General features: G+C 36.3%; 2 protein-coding genes across 2 annotated transcripts; one reads left to right on the plus strand and one right to left on the minus strand.

The window, feature by feature from the left end:
- Positions 1 to 8,804: 8,804 nt before the first annotated feature.
- Positions 8,805 to 11,211, plus strand: cldni (claudin i). The gene is made up of 3 exons (XM_057346678.1): positions 8,805 to 8,958; positions 10,051 to 10,183; positions 10,276 to 11,211. The coding sequence occupies exons 2-3, from the start codon at positions 10,052 to 10,054 to the stop codon at positions 10,777 to 10,779; spliced, it is 636 nt and encodes a 211-aa protein (XP_057202661.1). The 5' UTR covers positions 8,805 to 8,958; position 10,051; the 3' UTR covers positions 10,780 to 11,211.
- A 49-nt stretch (positions 11,212 to 11,260) lies between these two features.
- Positions 11,261 to 17,593, minus strand: coro1a (coronin, actin binding protein, 1A). The gene is made up of 11 exons (XM_057346677.1): positions 17,439 to 17,593; positions 15,752 to 15,955; positions 14,144 to 14,266; positions 13,902 to 14,031; positions 13,529 to 13,707; positions 13,315 to 13,434; positions 12,903 to 13,007; positions 12,262 to 12,407; positions 12,061 to 12,118; positions 11,725 to 11,940; positions 11,261 to 11,629 (listed from the first exon to the last, which is right to left on the minus strand). Exons 2-11 carry the CDS (start codon positions 15,947 to 15,949, stop codon positions 11,540 to 11,542), a joined length of 1,365 nt encoding a protein of 454 aa, XP_057202660.1. The 5' UTR covers positions 15,950 to 15,955; positions 17,439 to 17,593; the 3' UTR covers positions 11,261 to 11,539.
- Between the last annotated feature and the right edge of the window lie 1,517 nt (positions 17,594 to 19,110).

Raw genomic sequence — 19,110 nt, forward strand, 5'->3', positions numbered from 1 at the left:
AACGATTTTGAAATCATATTGGCAGAGGCATATTGTCTTAAGAATAATTTAAACTAAACTCAATTATATTGATATTTATATGTTTATATTTTTCTAAACCTCTGTTAGTCCAGACATACGAAAAATATCAGGCTATAGGCCTACATGTTGTTTCTACGTATTTAAAATGAGAGCATGGCAACATACTGTACTTTGTAGGATTTATTTAAATTAAAATGCACAAATCTGATGAACCACTTGCCTTTAAAGATGTTGTTCTCAGAAAATTTTAATTGTGTATTAGTGTATGATGATTTTGATTTTCATCAATACATGAAACACATGTATACTTTTGGCTATTGTTCTTTAATAAAGCAAAGGAATTTCTTATCAGATTATCTTAACGCTTAATTAATATAATTATTCATACAATACTTGATTAACCACTGAAGTGTCTTGAAACTAAAGATCAGTGTTATTCGATGCGTTAATGTAATTTCAACTGAAACAGTGCAGTGCAGTTTTTTTAATCACCAATAGTGTCACAGCAAAGACAAAGCTGTATTTGAAAGGAACTTCTACTATTAAATTGAATGGTTTAAATTAATAAATTCGTTTTAAAATTAAGAATTAATTAATAATAAAAACAAAATAACACTTATTTTAATTTACAGAGGCCGCCTTACTATTCAATGACATAATATGGTTGCACACACAGGTTAACTGAAATGAAACACATGATATTACAGAAACACTACATAGTTCTCCGCGAGATATAAAGTGCTGTAATAAAATACATTTAGAAAAAAATGCTAAAATAAATAAGAAGCATAGGTAATACACAATATTTGCTGTGTTTTCACACATTTTAATTTTGTTAAACTATGTGAACTTAAAAATAGGTTAAATTTAACTGTTATGAAATGCATTTTATTCAGGGTAAATTTGCTTATTTTGACTACTGGCACTCTTGGTCATGGAGGCTGAGGGTGGCAGCTTGATTGAGACAAACTGTCTGACAGTTTGTGTGCATTTTGATAAAGTGGATGCCTGTAGATATAATTATATCCCAAACCTGATATGTGTTTCTCCTTGTAATGCATAAAATACTACGGTTGATGATGATGTTTTAAATAATTAATAAAGAAATGAGTGTTAATATTATAGTAATGTTTTCCATTCACATATTGAACCATTCTAACTTCTACTGTATCGGTCAACAGAGGTATCCTGCAATTATATTCTTTTTACAATGCACTCGTTGTCAGTGCAATGATGTTCAAAGATATTTTACAGAGCTAAACTCTTGTGTGACCATTTATGATGAAAGTATGCTATCCAGAAATTTTAACAGCATGGAGCGTTGTCATAGGTTAATGGAGGAAAACTGTCGTATTTCAGAGGTGTAAAGAGTACCTGAAAACCATACTTAAGTAAAAGTACAGATACCTTGCAGTGAAAATTACTCCATTACAAGTTACAAGTCACCAATTCCAAAACGACTTGAGTAAAAGTCTTTGAGTATCTGATTTGAACAGTACTTGAGTATTTTACTCATACTGAATGTAGGCTCAAAGCAGCACTAGTCCTCAACACTTAAGAGACACATCAGTGAAAAACTAGAAACAGTTGATTTGTGAGGTGAGCAATCGCATTTATTTTCTTAAATCATAATAAGACTGAACACCTCAAAATTGCAACAAATCATGGTCGACACCATAACCTACGTCATTACAAACACCCTAAGTCTCATTTAAGCTCAAGTGCTCATAAGTAAACCAAAGTCCTTCAAAAAGGTCTCTTCAATATAACAGATAAATAAAATAATGTTAAGTAGAATTAAAAAGTCAAAGCCTTTTTGCACTGGACATGCTGGTTTGGGCCTCATGGCCAGCTGCAGTCATGTCCTCATTTCACATACACTGTTAGCCCTTACCTGCCATTTCTACAGTAATACATTGGCAACACTGTTGCCAGCTAGTTACTGTAGGTGTTTTACAGTAAACTACTGCAATGGCTGTTTGAAGATACATTATTAAAGAATCTATTAACGCACTTAAGTCACACAGTCTTAGATGAACAAGTGTAAATAACAGATGAACACAATAAATCTGTCAAGATTTCACCAGAGGAGAATTAAACACAAACATCAATAACATCTTCACATATTACAGACACCACTTTCACTTTATTTCTGTCATCTGTGTAAGATCTTATTGAGATTTAACTCTAGTTCATAGTGGTTCAATTATGTTTTAAGTCACCATTATGGCGATCAGTGTTTGCTTTGGTTGGACTCTTTGACTTTCTTGTAGCTTTAAAATGTACACTTATACAATAACACTGAAAGGGACTTTACAGGAACCGCAACTTTATGTTTGCTTAGTAACTGAAGATACATCTGAAAGAATTCAATCATTAAATAATAATAATATAGCATTTAAGATTTATTAAGATATGTTTGGTAAAGTGATTACATGTTATAATGGAAAGATCTCTGTCAGAAAATCTTTCTTTGCAATTGAGACACAGTTAGACACTTGACATACAAACCTCATCAATGGTGACAAACAATCATGAATGAGTTTTGTACTATGTACCCAGCATGCATTGCAGCATGAAGCTGTTCAGTTGATTGTCACCATTGTTGAGATTCATATGTGAATTGTTCATTTCTCTGTGTCCGACTCATTCTATAGGTTAATATTTTGTCTATATAGTGTGAGAGCACTTTTGAAAATTGAAATACTATACATTCTTTTTACTGGTTTACATCACTTCATGGCAATAGTCCCACCATATGGTCAAATTTTGAGCAAACATGTTTAGAGCACATTTAGGAAGAGTTAGTTTTAAAAATAAGAGCTTTTGTAGATGTGTGACCTACAGTAACTAGCTGGCAACAGTGTTGCCAATATATTACTGTAGAAATAGCGGGTAAGGGCTAACCATGTATAAACCGCCAGCGATTGACATCTACCTGATACTGCACTCATATTCATATAAAGAAGCCATGTTGACAAGTTTTTGTAAGTTATGGCAAAATCCACAAGATTGTAGTACCTTCAATGCCCTGTGAATGGCAATATTAATTATAAGATAGGTGGCATGCAAAATGTAATGTGTAATTGCATTAGTCATTACAAATGTAGTGGAGTAAAGAGTACATATACTTGTTCAAAAATGTAGTTAAGTAGAGAGTAAAAGTTGCTAATATCTTTAATACTCAGTACAACTACAAAGTAGCCAAAAAGATACTTAAGTAAAGTAACTAAGTACATTTACTCCAATACTTTACACCACTGCGTATTCTATCCAGGATGTTGGACCATTTGAGACATCATGTAATTGTATGCATAATTAAAGATATTATTAGATATAAATAAAAGATATTAGTATCAGTTTAACAAAATATTTTTCATATGACGATCAAGTAATGTCCATGCTATCAGAGTTACACGACAGTTTCTCAGAAATGTTATGCAACTGGAACTTATCCTTCAACCGCAACTTACACCAACAATTCGAAAATATCTGTCTCCAGGACTGGGCGACCAAGGTGCCTCTTTGTTTTTAATAACAAACACGTATGATGACAGGCTACCTAAAAATACATAAAAAATATTATACAGATTTTTCAGACTTCTTCATTTGCATCACAGAATATGACTGTGTTATTGACAAAACCAATATTTTATATGATTTTTAAACCATTAATATTACACTTGACAAAGGCCATTCTGCCTGAAGGTAAATTTAGTAAAGTTGCCGTAGTTATTTAATAAATGTGCTGTGCTTACTAACCGCAATTCTGTATTACCGCGCTTCTGACAAGCGGACCGCAGAGGATGAGAAGCAACCGCAGTAACCGCTACAACCGCAATGTTCACATTTTTTATAATGAATGACACATGAATGGGCTATGAAAATAAGACATAAGAGAGTAATTTATATTTGTAAATGATTCGAAAAGTAAAAAATACTATTAACTGAATCAAGCATGAATGCAAAAGTTCTAAGCAGTCAAACTGAAACTGACATCACAGAAATGCAATGTCTGCTTCTAAATGCAAAAGTTTGAAATGACTTTAATCAAGCAAAATACAAAGCGAACTTTTAAAACACTTCTTTGTGTATCTGCAGCACACACGCAACAAAATGGCGGAGAAGCAAGTGAGTTTCTCGACAGCCACCATGTCATGATTCTGCCCCTTTTGGTCATGATTTTCTAGTCTTGTAGCAGGATCATGACAGACCCATGTGTTTAGTGTGTGAGAGAGACATGGCATTGTTTATTTTGGTGTGCCATGCGCTCTCTCTGGTCTCGTCTTCGACCCCACCCTCTCGTTTCCTCATTATTGATTTTTTATTATTTCATGCTCTGCACCTGTTCCCCTCTTGATTTGATTCCCTATTTAATGCCCCTGTGTTTTCTGTCTTGTGCTGGTTCATTTTGATTCGTGTGGTTAAGTTCCTGTATTTAATCTACTTTGTACTCTAGTTATTTGTAATTTATGTCAAGTGTCGTCTTTAGTCTAGTCTAGTGTAGTGTAGTTAGTCTATGTTCCTGTTGACCCGTCGTGTTTTATACCCCTGTTCTGTGTTTTTGTTTTGTTTTATTAATAAAACAGTTTTTGTTAACCCCTCACCTGCTGTCTGCATCTGGGTTCAGTCTTGCAATTCATGATACATCGGCTTTACAGAGACACGGCTTTCACCCGACCATATATGCGTGTTTTCGGTGCCATTTGCTATGCACTCGCTTTGCCCAGTGCACACGAGATGTGACGCGCAACAAAAAGTTTCTAAAATCAATTGTTGTGCATTGCTGTCCTGGCTGTATTAACAAAAAAATTAAAAATATTTCTGATGTGTCTCGGCGTGTTTGGTGTGGACAGTGCTATATAAAGTGTTACAAATTATACAAAAGTTATACAAATACTGGCTCATTTTTTTCTTCAATAAGATTCCGCTGTACATGATTGTAATTTGTATTAAGGCTTCGTGATTATGCACGTAACAAGTCTAAACAATTTGCTTTTAAATATTATATATTTATCTTGTATTTATCATAAACTGGTTGGTCTTGAGTCTTTTCTTTAATAAAGGGGAAAAGGCGTGTAGCCTACCTTGCGTTTTTAATTTGTTTTAAAAACCGCCGTCTTTGTTAGTAAAACACCCATATATGCAACACAATAAAGCTCAACAACATAACTTAGGTCTATTTATTTGGCACCAAAATTCAGGATTAATGCGGTAATATCGTACACCGCGCTAATGAGCCCCACAAAATAACCGCACGGGAAATTCCTTCACCGCGACAACCCTAATTCAGAGCATTATCAATGTTCTCAAGTACCGTGGGACTTGAAAGAATATTATTAACAAGTCTTCTGGCTGCTTCAGACATCACCTCACAAGTAAAGAATTGGCAAAAATGAATAAAACCTCAAAATCTAAAAATCTAAAACTAGATTGATCTCGCAAACAATTGTACTATTTTCCTATAATTTGGTCATTTGCGAGTGCAAACACACTCACTGATTTTGACTCTCCCTCTCACGTGCATTTGCTCCTCGTGCACACTCGTTCTTTCTCGCTCCTCCCACGTGCATTCACTCCCTCTCGCGCACGTTGGCTCCCTCTCTCGGTATTCGCTTTACTTTTGTCAACTTCCGTGCATCATAGTTTTCACTCCTCCCCTTACTGCAGCCGCCTACTCTCGTCTTCTTTTCAGGCCAGTGTTAATTTCGTTAACGAAAACTATGACGAAAAGTATTCGTTAACGACATGTTTTCACTGACGAAAACGAGACGATAACTAAATAAAAATGAATGCATGATAACGAAAACTGTAATAAAAATATACTGACATTTTCGTCAACTAATAAAAACGAGACGAAAATATTCTTGTCCCACCTGGCGGACATCAGTTTGCGCGCATGTGCTTATCTCATATAAACGGCAGAGAGAAGTCTCTGGGAGAAGGGCAAGCACACACATGTATTCTGTGTCTGCACGCGGTTTACAAGGCGTCTTATTTTCCTTCACGATCGCCGGTAAAACGCCGCAAACTTGAAGCGCGACTGCAGGCGAGTCACCCCGAAACACATTACGAAGGCAAGCTCAAACGTTTTTATATGCCAATGTTAACTTAACACGAGCTGCTGCATAACGTGAAATGCAACATAGAGTCAGCCAAAAGAAACCAGCGCTGTCCTCTACTGATTATAGAAGTGATGAAGTGAGTCGAATTGTACATTCCAACCAAATATGTAACATGTTTGCATGACTAAAGAAATGTAATACAATTTATATAATATGTCTTTTTGAAAGCTATTCTCATTCATTGCTGTATCAAGCAAAGACAGTGCGCTCTTTCTTCAAAGAGGCATGCCATGAGCCAATAGCATTTGAGTGTGAGCCCTGTCAGAGCGTTTTATTGGTTGAATGAACTGAATGAACACGCCCTACTTAACGAGTCAATTGAGTCAAATGGGATTGAACGAACTGGAACATGTCTTTCATGGTCTAATACTCTGCGTTCCAACAATGCATATCTAGTTACTGGAATTTTCTGAAAAATAAAGGTAATGACCTGGTTTAATTTCATTCTAAAGTGAAGTAAATTATGTCGAAACAATTGAATCTTTGTATGGGACATTTAATTACACCAAGTAAATGATTTAAACCATTTAGATTTTAGTAGACTAAATATAATGTATATTTATTCGACTAAAACGTTTTTCATATTTCGTCGACTAAAACTAGACTAAAACTAAAATGATGGGGTTGACTAAAATGTGACTAAAACTAAATTGCATTTTCGTCAAAAGACTATGACTAAAACTAAATCAAAATTTGCTGTCAAAATTAACACTGTTTCAGGCGAGGCAAGAGGCTTGTTCGACTTGATGCGGCGCCGCAAGATCCGACAGGCATATGACATCAAAGTACCGCGAGAGCCATTCGAAAAACCATAAAATGCTTAGTTTCGAATCGCTCTCGCGGTACTTTGATGTCATCCGCCTGTCGGATCTTGCGGCGCCGCATCAAGTCGAACAAGCCTAAGGTGAGCTGGCAGCAGCGAGTGACGTTTGGAGGCGTGTTTCCGGGCATTTTGTTAGCGATTTTTCTGCCTTCACTCACAAAAATAAAGTTTTTATATATTTACACTAGGAAATTTACAAAATATCTTCATGGAACATGATATTTACTTAATATCCTAATGAGTTTGGTATAAAATAAAAATCGATCATTTTGACCCAATGTATTTTTGGCTATTACTAAAAATGTCCCCGCGCTACTTAAGACTGGTTTTGTGGTCCAGGGTCACATATATGATTGATTATAACATGCAGGCCTATAATGTTTTTATCAAGCATATAAAAGTAACTATAAATGTATACAGATGTTAAGAAAGGCTTTGTAAATCAATATTGTAAATTAAGGGATTTTTTATTGCTAATAACCAAAATTTGCTGTTGTTTTTCTCTAACTCTGTGAACTCCAGCTGTCGCAACTTTCCATCTCAAGAGTTTGAGAGTACACTCAACAGTAAACATCTAACATCTGTCTGTCTGTCTGTCTGTGATTGATTAATCTTTTCATTTTAGGCTTATCAATAAATGTTAAAATTTTGTTTTGTAGAAAAAACTATAATTGTGCCAACATATTTCAACATATTTCTTTCTATTATTATACATTTTAGAAAAAGAAAGAAATGCTTTTGAAATGCATGAATGAGTAAGGAAAAGCAGGCAGCTAAGATCCAAGAATAGATGGAAACTCCTTCAATACTTCACAAAAGCATCTTAGAAGTAGATCAAGAAGCTATCTGATAAAAGGCCAAAAGTACATTTTTACAAATTCTAGGCAAAGGGTTGCTATTTTGAAGAAGCTACAATTTAACATAGTTTTTTTTTATAGTTAAAAGTTACATTAATGTTATTCCATCGTTTTGATAGTATATTATTATAAAATGTGGAAAAATAAGATTAAGAATGAGTAATGGTATTTTTCAATGGTAGTGTATATACAGTAGGTTCAAGACTACACAAGGAAGTTAGACAGAAACCAGACATATTGCATAAGTTGATGGAAACATATGTGGTTTTAAATGGTTACATTTTTTTCCTTTTCTGAAAACCGCTTTCATGTGCATGTGCATGTACCGTGTTAACAATAAGTGAAATCTTTAAATTCACAGAAGACCTACGGAAACATTTTTTTAAAATATTTTTGATAATCTGTCTTCCGTTTGGCACTCTTTCTTTTTATATTCAGCTACATATTTTTAAATGAAGCCATTCTTGCCTAACAGCATCCCAGGTCTCCCAATCTCTGTGTTTCACAATTCAAAGCCCACCCACTCAACTCATGATCGTTTCTATACGTCATGTGTTTTGATGGTGACTGGTCATGATTCACAGTATTATGATGTTGGGCCCCAAACCCCAAACTCATGCGTATGTTCAAAATATTGATTATGCAAGAAGAAAGCATGTGATGGTAAATGGAAAAAATGGACAATGTCAACGTACAAAAAAAAAAGATGAAATTGAAAATAAGACGTTGTATACATGTTAATTATTAAAGATCTCTTTAAGGCTTTCGAATTACAAAAATAAATTGATGACAAATTACGAAAAAATCGAATATTGACCTCCTCAGTTTGAGAAGTTGGAAAATGGTGGGATAGAAGGTTGGGATAAAGAAGGCAGAAGAGTGAAAAAGGAACAAGTCTAGTCTGGCCTTTTCCTCTGTTATACCGACCCACCTGCCTCCCAGTTCTACTCCACCCCCTGCATTCCTCTACATAAGCATCCTCACATCACACCAACTTCATCAGAGTTCACCATTGTAAAGCTGAGAGCCTAACAAAGAAAAAGGCACAAATCGAACCGGGACGACTTAGAGAAGAAAAAACAGGAAACTACAAGAGAGTTCTTCATATTCTCCACACTTACTACAATAAAAGGTAATAATAACATTTTCTTTAAAAAAATAGCTAAAAGTATAGAATAGTAAGCTTTTATATAATGAAGTAGCCTATAATTTACCTGCTAAAATTTATAATAATTTAAAATCTAAGAAATAAGTGAAAAACTGTGAAATCTCTTTTACAATTCAAAATTAAGTAATTTTCAGCTTTGATCAGACTTCTGAGTGATTAAAGGAGGTTACAAGGGTGGTTCCCTTGTGTTTCGATACCAAACAGTTATTTTTACTAAGGCATGACAGAAAGCTGTATAGATGAATGTTAACATTACTATTTTTAAAAAATAATTTTTTGTACTGTATGTAACAATATATAATATATTATTTGTGTGAAAATTATTTATAAAGGTTGCATTCTTTGTGAGCCTCTAGCTCTTTTTGGGATAAACCAAATTGGACATTATAGCACATATAAATATAAGCTCCAATATTTCTCACTCATTCATGTTTTAGGGCAGTTAAAAACGGCTGAATAATAATTGCTAGGCAAGCAGCATGTAAATCATCCAGAGAGCTGTTGTGTAATTCACCCGCGACTAAAAACAGCTACAATTACTGTTAGTCATTTTGCTTGTGCCCACACGCCACCTGGTCACCTCCTCTAGTTCTTGACCAATCCATTGAGCTTTGCATTTAGTAAAACAATGCAGTGGTACTATACAGAATCAAAAAGTTAATCGCGACGAACGCCGAAAAAAAAGCCACAAACATTTGTAGGTGAGTGTGTAGGAAAATGTAAATGAGTTATTATTGTACTGGCACCCGCCACTAGATTAAAATACACTGAGATCAATTTAAGACCCTCTTCAGGGAGTGGCAGTTTTGTGTGGTCAGGAGCAGAGGAAAGATAGGTGGGGTTGTTCGGACCTGTTGAGACTTGAGGCTTGCTTCAAGATGTCGTTTTAAGACGTTGTTTTTCACTAGCTCAGAGGTACAAATTCCTGTATGGGCCTGTCTGAAGGGCGGAGCCATTGCATATAGGAACAAATATAGATAAGCTCTAGAAAGATAACACAAGTGAGAATTTAAAACCTCAATCTTTATAATTTTCCTTTTTTATAATCCCTTTTAGAATGGGCTCATCTGGTGTACAGATTGTGTGTGTGGCGCTGGGAATCTTAGGTCTCATCGCTGCCATTGTGACCATCGCTGTTCCAAGATGGAAAATTTCTTCCTTCACTGGCCAGAACATTATCACTGCCCAGGTACACAACCACTGCTGAACATACAAAATATATATATTTTTTGTTTAAAGATTTGTTATTGGCATTAATAACCTCTCTATTTCCCCTCACAGCTTGAGGAGCAGGGTTTGTGGATGGAGTGCGTGGTCCAGAGTACCGGACAGCAGCAGTGTAAGGCTTACGAATCGCTGCTCATCCTGAGTTCTGACCTGCAGGCAGCCCGGGCTATGACCATCATCAGCAGCCTGCTCATCTGCCTGTCATTGCTCATTCTGTGCGCAGGTGCTGAATTCACCACATGCATTGAGAACCAGGACGTCAAACCCAAAATCAGCCTATTGTCCGCTATCGGGCTGCTGCTCGCGGGTTTGCTGCTGATCATTCCTGTTAGCTGGTCTGCTCACAACGTGGTGCGTGATTTCAACAATCCGTTGTTCCCTCAATCTCAGAAGAGAGAGCTGGGTGCCTGCATCTTTGTGGGCTGGGGTGGTGGAGTCCTGCTGCTGCTGGCCGGAGGTCTGCTGTGCTGCTTTAGCCGACCCCTCTCTGGAGGATCAAGTGGAGCTGCCAAATACTACAGCAATAGCGCCTCCGCTCCAAACAAGAATTATGTGTAGATAAGAGTTGATTAAGCTAGGGAATAGCCACGGTAATTGTAACTGCAGTATAAAATGTATCTGTGCTAGTAAATGCTTTAGTAGTTGGGTATGGACAAGGTTAATCTAGAAATCTGTAAATAATTCTTTTTTTGAGCTAATAATAATTTTTGAGCTATTGAACTGTTGTGGAATAATGTTAAGCGTATCTTTTGAGTTGACAGCTGATTTCTGTATCATGATATTGCTAAGAAAGCGGGAAAAGAAAGCATTTGTTAATCAAAATTCAGCTTGTGTCTAAAACTCTTTTGGGTCATTGTTTCTGTGTCTGTCTATTTTTTAAAAAGCTGTAAAATTGCTAAATATTCAGACAGAACGTATTTTTTGAGGAATTTAGGTCAACAACATTTCATGTATTTTGAATTTGTTTTCAATAAAATGTTAAAGATTGAAGTCATTTGTGTTTTACAATAAACATCATGATGAATTTTCTACACAGAAATGAATTTGTTAAATTACCAAATATTTATTTCAAATTCTATAAAACATACATTTTAAAATGAGCTTTAAACAAATCTGATCACATTAAAAAATATATTTAACTAAATAAAATCCCTGAATGTGGGCAACACAATTTGTATCCTCTAAAAACATTTTGCATAATTCTATTTATCTTGTTTCGACGCACCTTTTTTATTATTTCATTATACACAAATCTTTTACACGTCCTTCTGCATTTCTCTTTCATGTCTCATCACCTTGCACACATCTCTTTCATCAGCTACTTGCTTTCCAGTTCGCTCACTCGCTTGGTCAAGTCCTGGACCATCTCTCTCAGTTTCTTCACCTCATTCTGCAAGGCGTGCACGTCCTATATGTAAAACAGAGAAAGACAGAACTAGCTTAGTTTAGACTGAAGCTCAGTCATATACTTTACATAATTCACTGTTTCCTCTGTTCTCTTACCGCACTGTCAGACTGTCGGTTGCTTAAGGAAGATGATGTGGTGCTCATCAAGCTCTTGATCACTTTAAACTCTTTATTCTTGGTGGTGGCTACGAAACCATCTTTCAACGAGATCAGGATTGGTTCTCCATCTTTACCAGCAAACCATTCATCTGCCCCCACCGATGGCTCCGGACCAATCGTGTCAGGGTAAAGGTCCTCTTGAAACAAGTCAGACTAGAGCAAAGAAACAGAATTAAATTCAACAAGATTTTTAACATTTCAAGTCAACAATGACTTGATGCTGCATATGCTATTTGATTTAGTATAATGAATAAATGTGTTAGTCCAACTTACTTTACGAGGCACAGTCATCACAATAGGTTCGCACTTTCTTTCATGGAGTTTATAGAACCTGCAGAGAAGTGTTTTAACAAACAATGATAAAGGGTTTAAGATTAATGAATTCTGCTATATGCCGAATAATAAAATGTTTTGTATGTCTATGGTTGAAAGCAAGTACACTATAGATCTGTGTTACAGCTGGGATGCGTTTACCTTGCAATCTCACACTTGTTGACTTCCAAGCCTCTTTTAGGCATGTAGCCCATGCCCTTCTGACTCTCTTTACTGCTGTACATGGAGAGATAGTGAACATATGGGGCCTCATCTGTGACCTCAAAGTATCTGATGCTGCTGTCACCCTGTTGAATGATATACAGAGGGTTAAAAAAAAACTTTAAGACTTTACACTGGAACAAATCCAGTTACCATTGTGTTAGACAAACACTCTTTAATCAAATGTGAAAGATGTTAGGAAATTATACGTTGGGTGGTGATGCCAATATTGCGAGGCTGCTGCTTATTATTTGATATTTGATATGAAACGTAAGATGAGAACTTCTGTAAAGTTTGACATTCTAAGGCCATGAAGATTCACTATTTCATATTTAATCTACGGCTGTCAAACGATTAAAGTGATACTTCACCCAAAAATAAAAATTCTGTCATCATTTACTCACCTTCGAGTTGTTCCAAATCTGTATAAATTTCTTTGTTCTGATGAACACAGAGAAATATATTCTGGATGCGATTAATCGTTTGACAAGCCCTAATTTAATCACTATGAAATTAGTAAATATGTCTAAAATATGGCCTTTTGTGGTAGTAGTGTTTAAAGCCATGTGGATGTTTCTTGCCTTGCCGCAAAGGTAAACGATGCCGGTGTCTGGGTCAAAAAATGGTAACAGCACTCCACTGCTGGTGTCCAGCTCCTGCAGAGTCAAAGCCTCCCCAAAGTTCAACTGCAAGCACAAAGAACACTTTTGAAACCACTTGACTTATAAACTTGTATGACTTTCCAATTGAACTAACTAACTAATAAAAACATTTACGGCATGGAGACCTGTAAATCCAACTTAAAAAAAAACTCACACTTGTTTCATAAGCATCTTTTTAGCATGCTGTGGTTACAGCTGTTCCTTTTTTTAGAACTATGTGCTTTGTTGACATGATTAGGATGAAATCAAATAGATTCTGACTTGTTACCACATGTAACACTTTATTAGTTACCAGACAGAACATTTTTAGTGTACTACATGATGTACTCACAGGGTCCCACAGGGCCACCTGCCGCTCGCTCATGCGGCTGAAACCGGTGGTCAGGATCTTCCCATCAGACACAAAGATAGCTCTAACCGGCCTGGAGCCTTCATGAGGTTTGTCCTTCTCCTGAAACACAGATATCACATGAGTAGTGACATTTGTGACTGTACATACGAGAAGGCATGGAAGCAATTCAATCACACTGTAAGGAGGCACGCACACAGATGACCGTGCCCTCGCGAGGGTCAAAGATGCGTAGTTTCTTATCCTTGCAGGCGGTGAGGATCTGAGAACCGTTTCTGTTCCAGCAAGCGCTGTAGATCAGATCACTGTGCGAGTCAATGCGCAACACTGATTCTCCACAGGCCACATTCCACAGAATAATCACATTATCACACCCTTCAGAGAGAAAAAAAGAGGCAATGGAGATATGGTGAGTGCAGTACATAGTGGTGGAATCCAGAGTTACGATAAGAGAACATGACAGTGTATGTAAATTATCAGCAGAAGGCGATATTGTTCCGTTTCATCCAAAGTTTGGATCATGAATGAATGCCCTTTTGGCTCTTGAGCGGATGCAGATGTTAGGTTACCTGCGCTCATTAGCACATTGTGGGCAGTGGGATGCCAGCTGAGGATGCCCACACGTTTAGAGTGGCCGTCCAACTTGACTACAGGATCCTTCAGAGGTGTCACCAGACCCCCATCTGGAATCTCCCAGATCTATTAGATAACAACAACAACATGCAATACGTGATTTTAGTGCTTAGTATACATCATTTAACAATAGTAGTTCACTTGAGAGAAGTTAAGCATCTGAGGACATGTCACTCACCATGACACTACAGTCTTCAGAGCCACTGGCAATGATGTTGTCATTGTGTGGGCAAAACTCGATGTCTAAAACAGGTCCAGTGTGACCACAGACAGTGGGCGAGGACATGTCAATGCGACCCGTCTATGAAACAGAACCAAGGGAGGCAAACTTACACAAACAGACAAAAAATACACAAATAATTCAATACACAGCTGCAACATAAAGCATGTCTTGCTCTTTAAAAAAAACAAGCTGGTGGGAGCAGAAAAATAGAGGAGTTGTGGAGGGAAAAAGTTCTGTGACTTTGGTCATCTGATCTTAATTTTACAGCTATGCCTTCAATTATACCTATTATCTACTAACCCAGTTATAAAGGACAGCATTCTGCTGGAGTTCCCATCATGTACATGGAAAGATTTCATGTCAAATGTGACTGTTGTGTACATGTCCATGTGCAAGATGCATTTATAAATGATCACTTCCCTTTAAAAAAATAAAAGTATTTAATAATTTACAGTGGAAGTGATTCTCCAATGTCCAATACTTTTTTTCTTCAGAAATCAAACTTTACCAGGAGCTTTACTTTTTATACAGTCGAGTGTAAAGATTTGCATATATTATCAACGTCACAATTTTCACATTTAATTGAAATGTTTGCCTCTCAGAATTTGGTGTTTGCACTAAAATACAAAACGTGATGATTAATAAACCCAAGAATCAGTGCACAAAAGTTCTCAAGCCACTCAAATGACTTGATTTAAATTTTTTGTGTGCACAGAGAAACAATGACTGGGCACTGCCCAGTACATCGAAGATGACAGAATGCTCATTCAAATTGTAGTATAAGATCCAGGTAGAGCAACAAATGGAAACAAAAAGGAAACAAATCTGAATTAAATGGTATAAAATAAATTTCTATAGAAACCCCAAAAAGTGTTTGTCTATAGATCTTTAAAATAAAAGGAATCTTGGTTTTAATATTTTGCCATAAAGACAATCATAAAGACATTTTGAAGTGTGTAAAAACCTTTGTACACATTTTGACTTTTTGACAAAAAGTCAATCACATGTTGAAAGCAGACACATCAAATGTGTTACACTTGAAGCGTTAAATGGCAGCTGTCTTTTTTCTCACTGTTTTTTTTCACTCACTCAGTCTGCAAGCTGTCACCACATCCTGTGCAGAGTTGACAGCTACACACTCCAAATATGGCAAAAACAAGTGCAAGAGAGCAGAAAGAGAAGAGATGCTAGATCTGGTGACACGTAACAAGGAAACCCAACCTTGAACTTCCTTATTTAGACTTCATGCATGTCTAAAATTCAGACATTCTGAAGAACATTCAATACAGGTAACAGTCCGTTACCTATTTGAGTTGGGCTTGAGTTTGAATAAGAACTTCCCTGCAGCTAAACAATTAAACTCTGATTTTAGCACAGGCCCACACACAAATGTATATAATGGATATAAATACATATGGAATCAACAATCTATAGAGGAAAGGGTATATTCTTTATCTATTATATCGAGTCCCCATTTCTTTCACATATTCTTTCACTATTTTGCCATCACTAGGCCTTTGTGGTGTGACAAATTAAAGCCTAATGTGTGTGATGTAGATGCACCTTGTTCAGGGATAGGACAATAAAAGCTCCTCCACCGCTGGCATCCACAATCATGGCCACAAACTTGGGGTTGACAGAACAGAAGTTGCTGTCCCAAGTCATCTGGGAGATTCTGATGTCATCATAGCACTGATCTGCCTTCACCGCCTGGCCAAAGACATGGCGGAACTTGCTGGACCTGACCACCTTCCTAGACATGGTGACCTGAACAAAAGATGAGGTGAAAAGAGAAAAAAATCATACAGTACGTAAGAGGTATATGAACAAGAATTAATCATATTATGGGTGTCACATAAACTGTAAAACATATGTCAAAAAAACATAACATGTAATTTTAAGGTGGGACTTAAATGTAAGTTTATTATTTTTCACAAAATACCTAAATGTTACAATAAGTTGTAATGTTTTGTGATTTGCATTGAAGCTGGTTGACTCAAATTATGGTGAGGTAGTCTGCACTTAAATTGTATTCTTGGTGTAATACCTAAAGGCCTTTGAATTTGAATAAATACCAATGAATAGTCACAGAAAATGGCCAAAGAAGATTGTGAGTCACTAAAATGGTACAGACAAATAGAGAGAAAGCATCTGGCCAATTGCCTGTTCATCGTTCTGTGTTTCAAACTACATGTAGGCAATGAGCAAGAAAGAGGAAGGAAAGAGGAAACTGAAGAACTAGAGAAGGAAACGCTCTCTCTACTTCTTCAAGTCTAATGCCACGTTGTCTGCTGATTTAGGTAATAAAGCATTTTAAGAGTATACCCCTTTTTCCATGCATCTCCCTATTTATTGCTCTCTTTTTTATTTCATTAGTGTAAAAATGCACTGTAGTCTAATGCATACATCAATAGTTTTTCATTCATTTGAAATATGAAATGTCACAACACTTTATGAAACAAGAGAAAGTAACGATAGCAGAATTGGATTAATAGCACAGCAACTGTGGGAGCACCGACGTTCAGTTAAACCACATCCTTCCACTCAAACGACCAACAGTTATTTCTGCCTATACTGTATGTTTTAAATACACATCGCTATTTCTTATTTTTGTTGTTGTTCTTCCTTGTCATGCATATATGGCTCATTTAAGGCATATGGAAAGCAGCAACTTGCATTGGCTCCTTAGTTTCTGTGCAACAATTACGGTCAACGTAAGCAAATCACATTTTATCTAGAAAGATTTTTGAAGTTCTCTAATGTTACATGTATTTTTTTCTTGTTGTCAAACATATAACAACTTCACAACTTCCTCAAATGATCAACCGCATCCACAGTTCAGAAAGCACACCTAGCCTACTCTATAAGGAACGGAAGTTCCACTTTAAATATTATGTTTTAAACAATCATTAAAATTCTGTTTCTCTTTTAAAATATAAAACATTATAGAACGAGTAAAATAAATAAAAACACAGCGCTTATTAGTAACTAAAGATGGATGTGTCTCAAATGTCAGCGCGTGAGCTATGCGAGATTCGAGGCTCGTGCTGTGCTGAGGTTTATTCTGACAGTTTATTTGGGGTAGCCTATTATAAGCGCGTTTGGAGTCACGTCTGCCCAAAAATGTTCTCTAGGTGGGCTTGGTAGTTTTTAAAACGCATCCGAAGATTAGCAATGGGATGCAAATCACCGAGCTCCCGGCTCTAACGCATCCTACTTGCATATAATGTAACGGGACGGGGCACTGTACCTGAGAGCTGTGGCTGGGGATGGGCCTCTGGCTCCTGAGGTGTGAGGGTGAAGTGTTGGATTCTGACGGCGGACACAGATGAGGTGAAGGAGGTGAATGCCAGCAGTTGTGGCCAGAGCTCACTCTAAATCATGGAGGAAGTGAGAGATTGAAATGTAGATGAGAATGGGAGGTGTCTTCGCTTTATGTTTCCTTTTAAAGCGCTTTAAGTTGCAAGCGTATTACGTTTTTTTTACCATACAAACACGACCTTGCACACTTTCTTTAGGCTACTGAATGGCAGAATACTTAAACGCTGCATTAAAGTGAATACCTTTGTAATGACAAACGATTGTAACCGTAGTTACGTCTTATATTAGCAGAAACAGATAAGATGCCAGAAACAGTAAAGTAAAATATATTTTACGTTTATGGGTCAAAAATAAAATATGATATACAAAGCAAGCTGGGATTAAGCTCACACAAAGTAGGCCTATTAAAAATCGACAAAACACTAAAGTGTATTATGAATATTATTTAATAACAACTTTTAATAATAAACTAATATAATAACAATAATTCGGAATTTTCAAGATATGTTTGAATTTGGTGTTGGCAAGGATTAAAAGGATAGTTCGCCCATAAAATGAAAATTATTTCCCTTATTCCTATAACTTTTTCTTCCAGAACACAAGATATTTTGAAGAACGTTGGTACCAAATAGCTAACATTGGCCCCTACTGACTGCCATGGACACAAAACCACTTCAAAATATCTCTTTTGTGTTTCACAGAAGAAAGAATCACATAGGCTTTCAATGGCACTAGGGAGAATAAACCATTTCAGTTTTTTTACTATCCCCTTAAGTCCTCAAATCAATTGCAATTATAAAGCATTATAATTAGTGCTGTTAATCGATTTTTAAAAAATCTGATTAATCACACATTTTTTCGCAAACAACATTCATTTTTTTAAATATACTTTTACATTCGAATAATTTCACATTTAATCTCCAAATTAATGTAACAACCGATTTCTTTAATAGCGTCATTTTATTAAAGAAAGGCAACATTCTGATATTAGTACTGCAACTGATGTCTCCATTAAATTGATTCTTTTTTCTTTATTTTAACATTAATTAGGCCTATAGCCGTTCAACATTGAAGTAGTATGATTGAGAGCTATGGTGTCTTAACAGGTAGGAAATATATAGAAATTGAAGTTCTCAAAGATTTTACAGTCTTTAATGCTAAATTCTAAATTAGATACAGAATTAAAGCTACAAACAACATTGAATTCCTCTTTTCATTTGTTCTTAGATTAACATTAATGACAGCTGGAGTCACAGCAACAGGTTTAAGAATGCTGCCCCTTTAAGAGCTGCCGCTCTACGCAGATCTGACGCCCTTTCCCATTTTAACAAGTCTTTGCATTCATTTAGGATTTTATTTAACACGTTGAAATCTATGCTTACGAAAATGCTAGACAAAACGGGCTTTCTGGCATAATCTTGTGTGTTTCTGTTCATTCAAGCACGAAAGAGAACTTAATACTGATTCGTGTCTGACGGGAACTGTATACACCAGACGGGACCGCTGTTGCGTTGTGCTGCATCCCACAGAAGCTGTCTATCTACACTGAACACGTCAAAGCAACTGTTTTAAATCGCGCTTAAATGGTTTAAAGGCCTTTA

This window comes from Triplophysa rosa, linkage group LG11, assembly GCF_024868665.1.
Source record: "Triplophysa rosa linkage group LG11, Trosa_1v2, whole genome shotgun sequence".
Lineage (NCBI taxonomy): Eukaryota > Metazoa > Chordata > Actinopteri > Cypriniformes > Nemacheilidae > Triplophysa > Triplophysa rosa.